The 14474-nt window shown below is 40.3% G+C and overlaps 1 protein-coding gene across 1 annotated transcript in view; it reads left to right on the forward strand.

The window, feature by feature from the left end:
- The window catches only part of LOC139748897 (S1 RNA-binding domain-containing protein 1-like), a 714827-nt gene that overhangs the window by 21782 nt on the left and 678571 nt on the right, over window positions 1-14474 (forward strand). Inside the window, exon 3 of the mRNA XM_071662261.1 lies at window positions 6913-7055. Within this exon, the coding sequence (XP_071518362.1) occupies window positions 6913-7055 (143 nt within the window). The remainder of the gene's footprint in view (window positions 1-6912; window positions 7056-14474) is intronic.

The following is a 14474-nucleotide window of genomic DNA, read 5'->3' on the forward strand; positions in this document are numbered from 1 at the left end:
TCACTCGAATGAGCCACCAATGCAGTATCATCGGTGAACATTAATTGACTCACTTCTCAGGCCCTCTCATCCCTAACAGGCTGCATACTTGCCCTTCTCTCCAAAACGCTTTCATTTATCTCCTTAACCAACCCATCCATAAACAAATTAAACACCCATAGGGACATCACACACCCCTGCCACAGACTGACCTTCACTGAGAACCAATTACTTGCCTTTCTTCCTACTGTTTATACATGCCTTACACCCTTGATAAAAACTTGTCTGCTTCTCGCAGCTTACTCTCCAGACCATATATTCTTAAGATCTTCCACGAAGCATTTCTGTCAACCCTGCCATATGCCCTCTCCAGATCCATAAATGCTACATACAAATCCATCTTTTTTCTGAGTATTTCTAACATATATTCAAAGTAAACACCTTCTCCACACATCGTCTATCGCTTCAAAAATCACACTGCTCCTCCTCAATCTGATGCTCTGCACATGCCTTCCCCCTCTCAGTTAAAACCCTCCAATACAATATTCCAGGAATACTCAACAAACTTATGCCTCTGTTGTTATAACACTCACCTTTGTCCCCTGTGCCTTTATACAGTGGCACTATACATGCATTCTGCCAATCCTCAGGCACTTCACCATGATTCATACATACACTGAATATCCTTACCAACCAATCAACAACACAGTCATCCCCTTTCTTAATAAATTCAAATGCAATAACATCCAAACCTGTCATCTTTTGGGATTTCATCTTCTGCAAGGCTTTCACCACCTCTTCCCTCTTCACCAAACCACTCTCCCTGACTCTCTTACTTTGCAGACCATCCCAAAGAAAAATCTGCCATTCTATTATCAAACACATTTTAACAGATCTTCAAAATATTCACTATATCTCCTTACTTCACTACCTGTTATCACTTCCTCCCTTTCCCTTCTCACCAATATTCTCGTATGTTCTCTTGTATTACGCATATTTTTCACCTCCTTCCAAAACATCTTTTTATTCTCCCTAACGTTTAATGAAATGGGTAAAACTGAAAGTGGATTGTTAGAGATGGGTGATTGCTGGTGCTTATGCACCTGGTCATGAGAGGAAAGGTTATGAGAGACAAGTGTTTTGGGAGTAGTTGAGTAAGTGTGTCAGCAGTTTTGGTGCATGAGACTATGTATTAGTGATGGATGATTTAAGTAAGGTAATAAGGTATTCATTGTTATGAATGGAAATGGTGAAGAGCTTGTGAATTTGTGTGCTAAAAAAAAAAAGACTGGTGATTGGGAATACCTGGTTTAAAAGAGATATACACAAGTATACAGTCTTGGCATAAAAAAATTGGTGTGATAGGGCCCATGCCAGTATTTTTCACCTGTTTGTATTATACCCCAAAGACATGACTCTGAAATGACAAAAAATATTGGGGCAGCTCTTTGACATTGGTAGGGAGGGGGAACCCCAAGGATAGCAACAGGTGGCAGTCATTCTGCCTGGAGCTATTGTGGTTGGTCGATATTTTTTTTTCTTTTTCCTCTTGACATCTGCTTTTTTGCCCCACCCACATGTGTTTTGTGGTGGGTTTGTGCTGCAATACTTGGCCCTATGGACTTGTCTAAAGAGGATATTGCTGCTATTGTACCTTTGTACAAGGCAGGGAAGGGTAATAAAGAAATAACAAACTATAGGGCTGGCACAATGAAGTGTGCAAAGATGGATGAAGCACTTCGTTGATATTTCTACTGAGAAGAAATGACCTAGACGATCTTGTTTCACTTCCTAACACACACTGAAAATTATCCACCATCAAGTAGACAAGAATCTACATATCTCAGCACAACAGTTAAAGGAAGATGACCCCAGGCTACTCGGTCATGTGTCTGTACATACTGTTTATAGCCGGCTTCTTGATGACTTGAGGTAGTATATGCCTGGCAAGAAGCTGCTTCTGACAGACTGCCAGCATAAGAATAGACACACATTTGCCAAGAAATATTTGCAGTGGGATGACAAAAAGTGGAAAGGTGTTGTGGTCTGGTGAGGCCACATTTGATGTTGCTGGCAGCCGTCAAGGCAAAGTGTACCAAAGGCCAGGTAGTGACCTGCACAACCCTAAGTACATTCCAGCAGCAGTAAAACTTCCAGACTCACCAGTGGTTTTGGGGACTCTTGACTGTGATGGTGTTGGAAGTGTTTTTACATCAAAATGTGACTGTGAATCGGAATGGATACCTGGAACTGTTGTGTGATGAATTACCTGACTGTTTTGAGAAGACTGGTTGTGATATGTTTATGCAAGATGATGCATCGTGTTACACTACTAGATTAATAGGTAACTGGTTCGCATTTTGTGGTTTAACATACATTTAGGACTGGCCAGGTAACTCACCAGACTATAACTCTATTGAGAACTTGTGGTCGATTATAAAGTTGCAGTTGTGTGGGTAGGATACATCCAACATTCCTTAGCTCTGGGCTGCCATCCAGAATAGTTGGGACAACCTTGACCCTACATACCTTCAGCATCTTGCAACATGTGTTTCCAAGCACCTTTAGGATTGTATTAAGACCAAGGGATATCATACGAAGTAATGTGGTGTGGAGTATTACCTGTTTTATCTTGTTTGTTGATATTTTTTATATAATGCATCTCACTGTAAGTAGGGCATGCCAGTTTTTGTCCGCCAGCACTGTATGTATGTGAATACCAAAGATGATCAGCGGGCATTATTAGATTACATATTAATTGATTGTTGTGCATAAGAGAGATTTTTTAATGTAAAAGTGCTGAAAGGGGCAGCTGTTGTGATGCCTGATCACAGTCTTTTGGAGGCGAAGATGAAGATTTGTAGAGGTTTTCAGAAAAAGAGGAGACAGTGTTAGTAGAAGAAAGTGGTGAGAATAACTGAGCTTGGAAAGGAGGCTTAGGTGAAGAAATACAAGAGAGATTTAGTGTAGAATGGCAAAAGGTAGGAGCAAACGAAGTGAGGGGGAGTGGGTGAGGAATGGGAGGTATTTAGGGAAGCATTGATGGTATGTGCAAGAGATGCATGTGGCATGAGAAAAGTGGGAAGTGGGCAGATTAAAAAGGCTAGTGAGTGGTGCGATGAAGTAAAGTTGCTACTGAAAGAGAAGAGAGAGGCATTTGGGGAGCACTTACAAAGGAGTGCGAATGATTGGGAGATGTGTAACAGAAAGCAGCAGGAAGTTAAGAAATAGGTGCAGGGGGTTGAAAAACGGCAAATGAGAAATGAAGTGAGAGAATATCATTATAAGGTAGGGAGAATCAAAAGATGTTTTGTAAGGAGGATTGTAAGGATTGTTGAATGTGTTTGATGATAGAGTGGCAGATGTAGGGTATTTAGGTTGGGATGGAATGCCAAGTCAGAGTCGGGGAGAGTGTTTTGGTGAAAAGAGATGAGGTGGGAAAAGCCTGTGGAAGATTGGATGGTATTGCAGTTGATTTTTGAGAAAGAGGATGACTGTGTTGTTGATTGGTTGGTAAAGATATTCATTGTGAGTAAGGATCATGGTGAAGTGCCTGAGGATTGGAAGAATGCTTGTATAGTGCCATTGTATGAAGGCAAAGGGGATAAAAGTGAGTGTTCAAATTACAAAGGCATGAGCTTGTTGAGTATACCTAGAAATTACATGGGAGGGTATTAATTGAGAGGGTGAAGGCATGTATAGTGCATCAGACTGGGGAGAAGCAGTGTGGTTTCAAAAGTGGTTGAGGATCAGGTGTTTACTTTAAAGAATGTTTGTGAGAAATACTTTGAAAAAAGATGGATTTATATGTGACATTTATGAGTATGGAGAAGGCATATGATAGGGTTGGTAGCGATGCTTTGTGGAAGATGTTAAGAATATATGGTGTGAGATATAAGTTGTAAGTAGCAGTGAGAAGTTTTTATCAAGGGTGTGAGGTGTGTGTATGAAAAGGAAGAGAGGAGATTGATTGGTTCCCAGTGAAGGTCGGTCTGCGGCAAGGGTGTGTGATGTCACCATGGGTATTTAATTTGTTTATGGATGGGATGGTGAAGGAGAGAGGCATGATTATGCAGTCTGTTGGTGATGAGAGGGAGTGGGATGTGTCTCATTTGTTGTTCACTGATGATACAGCACTGGTGGTTGATTGGAGAGAAACTGCAGAAACTGGTGACTGAGTTTAGAAGAGTGTGTTAAAGAGAGTAAATGTAAATAAAAGCAAGGTTTAGCAGGGTTGAGGGACAAGTCATTTGGGAAGTAAGTTTGAATGGGAAAAAATTGGAGGAAGTGAAGTGTTTTAGATAGCTGGGAGTGGACTTCCCAGTGAATGGAACTATAAAAGTAGAAGTAAGTCATAAGGTGGGCGAGGGAGCGAAGATTCTGGGAGCGATGAAGAATGTGTGGAAAGAGAAAATGTTATCTTGGAGAGTAAAGATGGTTGTGGGACATACTTATCACACTATCGGAGCCATGTGAGATTAAAGTCCTTGCTATCCCCACCGTGATGAGGTTGGGATACATGTAAAAATACTAGAGGTCTTGTGTGTGTGTCATTTACCCTCCATGTGGCAGAATTCAAATAGCAGCAGACTATAGTATGTTAATGAGGTTGTCTGGGATAATGGAAGAGAACAGAAACTCAAGGATTAATGTGATAGGCATTGAAGCCTAGGGAGATGCAAGTAATGTCTGTTGTGGATTTTTGTTCTTGAATGCATCATTAGTACTGCCTTCAACTACCCTGGTGAATCATTCTTTATGTTAACAACCCTATTGAAGAATAGTACTTGCCTCATTCAGGGTTGAATTTGTTCCCATGAGCTTATATCCATTACTTTGAGTGATATCAGACAAATCTATTATAAGTAGCATGTTAGGTTTAGATTATCAAAGCTTTTAATGATTCTGAATACCTGCATTAGATCACATTGTAACCTTCTCTTTCTTAAGCTGAATTGATTTAATGGTAAGTCAGCTCTCATAGGATTTGTTCCTCAGGTAGGGAATCATCTAGGTAGCTCACCTCCATTCTGTCTTTGTCTTTCCTCAAGCCTAATTACCAAAACTGGACCCAATATTCAATATGGGGAAGCACCAGTGAGTTGTATAGAGTGAGGATAATTTCCTGAAACAAATTTGAAAGTCCTACAAAGAAATCCAAGAATTTTGTTCGTTTTTAATGTTTCTGCTTACAGCTTACTTGGCTTCAGGTCACCAGAGGTTATTACATCCCAATCTTTTCCTCTTTTTAGGGCACTAGAATTCACATTGTAGCTTGCCTTTCCATATTTTCCCTCCGAAATGCATTTTACAAATTAGCCCTATCCATCAGTTTGCTTTACACTGCACTTGGTGGTGGTGATACCACAATTCTGTGAGATTCTTAGCTTATTTTACTTAAATTCAACCCTAGCCATGGCTTCTAAGACATATGAGAGTGTCATTCATGGTGTCAAACGTAAACACTAGTCCATATTGATCCAAGATAAAGTAGAACTGTTGAAAAAATGGACTGTTATGTTTCAGTGCATAAGCTGTATGACATCTACAGTATTGGTTTGTCATTTGTTTATGATATAAAGAATCAAAGGGAGAAAACTTTGAAATTCTATGCAGACAGCAATTCCAAGAAGCAATTGATGATTAGAAAAACTATGAAAGATGGTAAGAGTACTGAGCATGGTTGAGTGATGATGGGATGGTTTCGACATACTGAACATACTGAAAATAAATCAGACAATAATATATGACAGACTAACCTAGAGTGCTGACAACACAATGTATTTATTCGCAGGTAAAGTATGTCAGGAAATTTCCAAAGATTGATATGCCAAGAGATGATTTTGAAATGTGCATTGAACAATTGCATAATATTTAAGAGAATACTTAATGTATGCTTGAAATCAGTCCCAGATAGAATCATGTAATGCATGTGGGAGCTGAGAAGAATAGTCTTATTCATAATGCAAGATGTGCGATGAGTGCTTTGTGTTATCCCTGCCAGCATGGTGAAATCTTATAGATACTTATAGGTAATCCTCTTTGTAAATCTCTTTTAACTCATCCTCTCCATGTACTCAAACCATCTCAGCACTCTCTTTCAGACTACTCTTACAACACATTGTCAGTTCTTGCATGATTATTCCATCACATATCGTTAGGCATTTAATTTCCAACACATTCACCATCTTCTTTGTAATCAAGGTTTAAGAATTACTTTCTAAGGACACTGCTGGACTTACTGTACCTTTCATGCACTTCTCACTATTCCCAGTGACTTAACACATCCTGTATGGTTTATCCACTGTCACTTCCACTTCCAAGTCTCTAAAGCACTCTGCACTCTCCAGGGGCTTCCTATTTCAGCTTACGCTCAGACAGTCATGTCTCACCTCATGACGTTATTGTGTTCTTCACAACTTTCAATGTTTTTCTTTTATACACATTCCCAATTTATGTTACCTGCCTTTAGATTTTTTTCATGAGTCTGCCACTAGAATTATTTCATCTCCAAACAGTAACTGATTTATTCCTCATGCTCCACCACCTCAAGCGTACTGCAGAGCCATTCCTAATTTCAAGGCCCTTGCTTGTATATCCCTCATCACCCCTTCCAAAGACAGATTTTGAGAGAAGAATTGTAATAACCTTTGTGGAAGATGCATTACATTTTGAAGTATACACAATATATTTATAGTCGGTTTAGTAAAATTTAAATGGATTTAAGACCTAGAGTGCAGAACAACACAATGTATGGCTATGCAAGGAAAGTTTGTCAGGAAATTTGCAGAAATTGATATGCCAAGAGAGGATTTAGAATGGGTTTTAAAGTAAGAAAGTTGTTGGAGAATGAATAAATCAGAAATATAGTTTAGAGCACTGTAGAAAACAGTATTTGTAATGAAATCTAATAATTTACATGTCAATTTTCAGGCAAACAGACAAGAGCTGTATTCCCTTATGGACCCTAATAGAGAAGGGTTGCGTACCATAGAAGAGGTTGAACAAGGTCTGCAGCATATCATTGCTGATGTAATCAGTAAAGATCCAATGGTTCTCGACTGTGTACGTCAGCTGTAAGTACTTTGAAGTGATGATTTTGTATGTACTGATAAAGTATGGATCATTATGTACATTTAACACCCTGTTCTGATGATGCATATAGTATTATCCACAAATTTTATGCTTCCATTATGGCTACATCATATGCATCATTCACCAAAAGTCAATTATCTCTCCAGGGTCAATCTGTCCCGTAAGCAGAGAGATCTCTAGATTCCCAAGTTTCACCTATCCTATACAGTTGTTGATGTTTGAGAATTGTATGGTTTTGTGGACAAGTGTTTTGAGTTATTTAGGTGCCCTCCTTCTAGCTCCATGATGAAATCCCCAACATCTGGAAAATTGCCAGTTCGATACCAATAGTGAAACCACACCAAACTACTCAACTGCCCTAAGTATCACTTCTCTCTTCAGTATGCAGACTGAAAAACTGATGAATAATAGACTGAAGCAAAGTATTCCACTCTCATCTACACAGTATAGCTTCAGATCCAACTGCTCCACCGTTACGCTATGCATAGCCAACTACAGCACCTCTCCTGCACAGTACTATTGGTAGTAGACACCAGCAAAGCATTTGAAACTCTCCCTGACATATCCTCCCTTCTGTATAGAAGAAACTTTGCACCACCCTCCACAATGACAAAATTGGCCACCATGCTAGTCTCTTCACCTTTAAAACCCATAAACTCTGATGTGTATATCCCAAGTACGATTTCTTTCCCCAGCATTCTTCAATTCCTTCCTACATTTCAGACAGCAAACCATAACGGGAAGGTCCTCTCACATGCAGACAACCTCATAATACCTAGACACCACAGTAGCATCAACAAACATGCCCAACTACATTACACATTTGGAGGTATGGCTCACCCAGAATGGAATGATGTCATCTTCAGAAAAGTCTTCAGTCACTCTTTTGACCCCAGATATATACGCACCCTTCAGTACCATTGAATAGACACTTCCCCACTGAGCAAAACGCCAACACATGATATATCTGCCCGGTTCAGTAGCATCAAGACAAAGGTATCACAGAAATTGGTACCAGATTCGGACAAAAAGAATTCTCATATAAACACTTCATCCACACCACTTTAAACTATGTCTCACCTGCCTGGTCTTACACCCTCTCAAAAGCAAGCATAATAGAGCTCCACACCACTCAAAATAATGCAGTCTGAACAACCACTAGCTGCCTAGCAACCACAAACACAATTTCACAGTGAAGCAAATTTCCTTCCAGTACAGTCCTGCCTCAACATGCTCAGTACCCAGTTCTCTGCAATAGCACTAGATTCTTCCTACAAAGACCTCTTCATAACTAACCACCACCCTCCAAGTAGAAATAAAAGGATTACCCCTTCCTCACACATCCGTAACCAGTACTAACAAATCCCCCCTCCCTCAACAAATGTAACACTGACAAAACACTGGAACAACCTCACAGGTGTTAAACAGCTGACCTCCCAACTCAGTCTTAGACCCCATTCCACCATACATGCACCCATCAGGAACTACACTCCACAGACAAAAACAGAGTACATTCTCTTGCTTACACTCTGGGCATCACCCATCTGAACAACACTTACAGTGTTGTTCATTTTGACATATCCCAAAACCCTTCATGCTTATGATGCAACTACCATAAAGAAGACATCAAGCAATTAACACTCAAGTGCCCTGCACTCATTGCAGGTAGATATACACACATCACAGTGCTCTATGACCTGTGGTCCTCAAAAATGGTCATGGCCAGCTTCTTAAGTGCTGCAGGAACCTTAAGAATGGAAGAGATTCCAGGGGCAGGAAGGTAAGAGATGTGAGTGTAGAAATGCCATGAGAAATTGGGTGCAAAATGCCAGGATGAGAGGAAACAAAACAATGGAAGTGGGTGAGGAATGGGAGATATTTAAAGAATCATTGCTGGCATGTGTGAGAGAAATGTGTGGCATGCACAAGGTGGGAGATGGTCAGGTGAGAAATGATAGTGAGTGGTGAGATGAAGAAGTGAAGTTGCTCAGAAAAGAGAAATAAGAGGTGTATGGCAATACTTACAGGGAAATAGTGCAAATGACCAGGTGTACAACAGAAAGTGGCAGGAGGTCAAGAGGAAGGAGCAGGGGTTGAAAAAGAGAGAGTATTGTAAACTTCAAGATTAAGATGTTTTAGAATGAAGTTGACACTGAGACAGAAACAAGTGTACAAATGGGAACTTTGATGAAGGAAGCAAATGGGAAGTCTTAGCATTAAGTAATGATGTGGGAAGGAGGGGATGAAATGAGTATTTTCAAGGACTATTCAATATATTTGATATAGGATGTCTTGGTTGAGGAGGTATGCAAAGTTAGAGAATCACGGAAAGTGGCTTGGTGTCGAGAGAAGTAGTAAAATCTTTGCATAAGATGAATTATGGCTTGGCGCTGGAGTGGTTGGTATTGCAGTTGAATAATTTACGAAATGGGTAACTGTGTTGTTGATTGGTTAGTTAGGATTTTTATTAAACATATGGATCATAAGGAGGATTGGTGGAATGCATGAATAGTCCCAATGCATAAAGGGAAAGGGGACAAAGATGAATGTTTGAACTACAGAGGTATAAGTTTTTAGAATGTACCTCTTAAATTGTATAAGAAAATGATGATTGAGAGGATGAATGCATGTACTGAGCTTCAGATTAGGGAGGAACATTTTGGTTTCAGGATTGATAGATGTGTAGATCAGTTGTTTGCTTTACAGAATGTGTGTGAGAAATACTTATAGAAACAGAAAAATTTGTATGTGGCATTTAAGGATCTGGAGAAAGCACATAACAAGGTTGATAAAGATGTCTAATGGAAGATCTTATGAATATATGATGTGAGAGGAAAGTAACTAGAAGCAGTAAGAAGTTCTCATTAAGAGTATAGGGCATGTGTGTGAGTAGGGAGAGAGGAGGATGATCAGTTCCAAGTGAAGGTGGCTCTGCAGCAGGGATGTGTGTCACCATTGATATTTATTTTGTTTATGGATGAGGTGGGGAGGGAGGTAAATGTAAAGTTCTTGGAGGGAGGGGCCAGTATGCAGTCTGAGGGGGAGATGGAAATCATTTGTATTCACTGCATTGGTGGCAGATTTGAGTTAGAAACTGAAGTAGTAGCTCTCTACATTTAGGAAAGTGTGTGAAAGGAAGTTAAAAGTAAATGTGAAAAAGGAAGATGATTAGGTTTAGGAATGCAGAGGGACAGTTTAATTAGAGTGTGAGTTTGAATGAGGAAAATTTGAATGTAAAGTTTTTTTGATACCTGGGAGAGGATATGGCAGTGATTGGAAGCATGAAAGCAGAAGTGGGTTATTGGATGGATAAGGGGGAGCAGTGAGGAATATGCAGAAAGAGAGGTCATTGTCTGGAAGGGTAAATTTTTGTATATTTTAAGTTTTAGTAGTTCTGTCAATGTTGTTGGATGGAAGACATAGGCTTTAAAGAGAATGTCTGAAGGGATAGGTAGATGTATTGAGAATGAATCGTCTGAGGACAATTCAGGAGTGAGATGGTTTGACGATTAATTAACAAAAGGGTAGAAGAGAGGTGTAGTATTAAGAGGTGTGTTTGAGAAAGCTGAAATAATTGTACCAAAATTGTTTGGACATGTGGAGAGTTTGAAAGAGGATATATGTCTCAGGAGTGGAAGGGAACAGGAAACCAAATTTGAGATGGAAGGATTGAGTGAAAAAGAATTTGAGTGCTTGGGGCCTGAACATCCAGGGGAGGGGATTGAAAGATGTGCATGGGATATTGAATTGGAGCGATGATGTATAAAGGGAAAAACATCCTTTCAGTGGATTGATTCTGGGCATATGAATCCAATAGGGGAACCTTGGAAAGGTCTATGGAGCCAGTTTTTGAATAAAGGGCTCTGGTTTCAATACACTACACATGCCAGGTAGAAATGAATGTGGCTGAATGAGGCTTTTCTTTTGTCTGTTCCTGGCTTTAACTCACTAGTGAGGGAAAGTGAACAAGTATGAAAGAAATAAGATGTGTCAGTATGTGAAAGAGTGTAAGAAAGTAAATTCTAGATTAATGTGGCTAAAACTGAGAGTGGATGGAGGAAGATAGGCAATAATTGGTGCTTATGCACCTGGTCATGAAAAGAAAGATCATGAGAGGGAAGCGTTATGGGAATGGCTGAGTGAGTGTGTCAGCAACTTTGATGCACAAGACCAGGTACTAGTGATGGGTTATTCAAATGGGAAGGTGAGTAATGTGGCAGTTGAGGGTATAATTGGTGTACATGGGATATACAGTGTTGTGAATGGAAATGGCGAAGAGCATGTGGATTTGTGTGCTGAAACAAGACTGGTGATGGTGAATACCTGGTTTAAAAAGAGAGTTATACATAAGATTCCATGTTAATTGATAGACATATAAAAGAAAGACTTTGGATATTAATGTGCTGAAAGGGGCAGCTGGAGGGATATCGAATCACTGTCTTGTGGAGGTGAAGGTAAAGAGAGAATGTTGGGGAGAAGAGAGTGATGAGAGTAAGTGAGCTTGGAAAAGACGGATGAAGTACCAGGAGAGATTTAGTGTAAACTGGCAGAAGGTGGGAGCAAATGATGTGAGGGGAGTGGGTAAGGAATGGGATGTATTTAGGGAAGGAGTGATGGCATATGCAAAAGATGCATGTGGCAAGAGAAAGATGGAGGTGGGTAGATTAGAAAGAGGAGTGAATGGTGGGATAAAGAGGTAAAGTTGTTACTGAAAGAGAAAAGAGAGGCATTTGGATGATACTTACAAGGAAGGACTATAAATGACTGGGAGATGTATAAAGTAAGGTAGCAGGAAGTTAAGAGGAAAGTGCAAGGGTTGAAAAAGAGAGCAAATGAGAGCTGGGATGAGAAAGTATCATTAAACTTTAGGGAGAATAAAAAGATGTTTTGGAAGGAGGTGAATGATGTTCATAAGACAAGAGAACAAATGGGAACATTGGTGAAGGAGGCAAGGGGGGAAGTAATAGCAGGTAGTGATGAAGTGAGAGGGAGATGGAGTGAGTATTTTGAAGGTTTGTTTAATTTGTTTGATGATAGAGTGGCAAATGTTTGTTGTTTTGGTTGGGGTGGTGTGTGAAGGGAGAATGGTTCGGTTAAGAGGGAAGAGGTAGTGAAAGCTTAGTGGAAGATGAAACCTGGCAAGGCGGGAGGTTTGGATGGTATTGCAGTAGTATTTATTAAGAAAGGAGGTGACTGTGTTGTTCATTGGTTGGTAAGGATATTCATTGTATGTATAGCTCATGGTGAAGTGCCTGAGGATTGGTGGAATAAGTGCATAGTGCCATTTGACAAAGGTAAAGAGGACATAGATGAGTGTTCATATTACAGAGGCATAAGTTTGTTGAGTATTCTTGGGTTGGTATTGGTTGAGGGGGTAAAGGCATGTACAAAGAATTAGATTGGGGAAGAGCAGTGTGGTTTCAGAAGTGGTAGAGGATGTGTGGATCAGATGTTTGCTTCGAAGAATGTATGAGAAATGCTTAGAAAAACAGATGGATTTCTATGTAGCATTTATGGAGAAGGCATGTGATAGGGTGGATAGAGATGCTTTGTGGAAGGTCTTAAGAGTATATGGTACGGGAGGTAAATTGCTATAAGCAGTGAAAAGTTTTTACCAAGGATGTAAGGCATGTGTATGAATAGGAAGAGAGGAGAGTGATTGGCATCCCAGTGAAGGTCAGTCTGCAGCAGTGGTGTGGGATTTTCCCATTGTTGTTTAATTTGTTTATGAATGGGGTGGTTAGGGAGGTGAATGCAAGAGTCTTGGAGAGATGGGCAAGTATGCAGTCTGGTGGGGATGAGGGCCTGGGAAGTGAGTCAGTTGTTATTCATTAATGGTACAGCTCTGGTGGCTGATTTAAGGTAGAAACTGCAGAAGTTGGTGACTTAGTTTGGAAAAGTGAGTGAAAGGAGAAAGTTGAGAGTAAATGTGAATAAGAGCAAGGTTACTAGGTTCAGTAGGGTTGAGGGAGAAGTTGATTGGGATGTAAGTATGAATAGAGAAAAATTGGAGGAAGTGGAGTGTTTTAGATATCTGGGAGTGGACTTAGCAGCAAATGGAATCATGAAAGTGGAAGTGAGTCACAGGGTGGGGGAGGGGGCGAAGGTTTTGATAGTGATGAAGAATGTGTGAAAGGAGAGAATGTTATTGCAGAGAGCAAAAATGGGTATGCTTGAAGGAGTAGGACTTCCAACAGTATTACATGGTTGCGAGGCATGGGCTATTGATATAGTTGTATGGAGGAGGTGCATGTGTTGGAAATTAAATATTTAGGGACAAAATATGGTGTGAGGTGGTTTGATTAAGTAATGAAAGGCTAAGTGAGATGTGTGGAAATAAAAGGAGCATTGCTGAGAGAGCAGAAGAGTGTGTTGAAATGGTTTGGACACACGGAGAGAATGAGTGTGGAAAGGTTGACAAAGAGAATATATGTCTGTGTTGGGGGGAACAAGAAGTGGGTGATCAAATTGGCGATAGAAGCATAGAATGAAAAAGATTTTGAGCGATCGGGGTTTGAACATACAGGAGGGTGAGAGGCGTGCAAGGAGTAGAGTGAATTGGAATGATGCGGTATACTGGGTTCGATGTGCTGTCAATATACTGGACCAAGGCATTTGAAACGTCTTGGGTAAATAATGGAAAGGTCCGTGGGGGCTGGATGTGGATAGTGAGCTATGGTTTCGGGGCATTACACATGACAGCTAGAGACTGAGTGTGAATGAGTGTGGCTTTTTTGTTTGTTTCCCTTGCACTTCCTCGCTCAAGCAGGGGTAAGCATTGCTGTTTCTGTGCATGCTAGCGCCAAGAATGGATGAAAGCAAACAAGTGTGAATATTTACTTCTGTATATATGTATTATTTATTTATTTATTTATTTATTTTGCTTTGTCGCTGTCTCCCGCGTTAGCGAGGTAGCGCAAGGAAACAGACGAAAGAATGGCCCAACTTACCCATATACACATGTATATACATACATGTCCACACACACAAATATACATACCTATACATCTCAACGTATACATATATACACACACACACACACACACACACACACAGACATATACATATATACACAGGTACATAAGTCATACTGTCTGCCTTCATTCATTCTCATTGCCACCCTGCCACACATGAAATAACAACCCCCTCCCCCCTCATGTGCGTGAGGTAGTTCTAGAAAAAGACAGCAGAGGCCACATTTGTTCACACTCAGTCTCTAGCTGTCATGTAATTATGCACCGAAACGACAGCTCCCTTTCCACATCCAGGCCCCACTGAACTTTCCATGGTTTACCCCAGATGCTTGACATTCCCTGGTTCAATCCATTGACAGCACATCAACCCTGGTATACCACATCATTCCAATTCACTCTATTCCTTGCATGCCTTTCACCCTCCTG

This window comes from Panulirus ornatus, chromosome 6, assembly GCF_036320965.1.
Source record: "Panulirus ornatus isolate Po-2019 chromosome 6, ASM3632096v1, whole genome shotgun sequence".
NCBI lineage: Eukaryota > Metazoa > Arthropoda > Malacostraca > Decapoda > Palinuridae > Panulirus > Panulirus ornatus.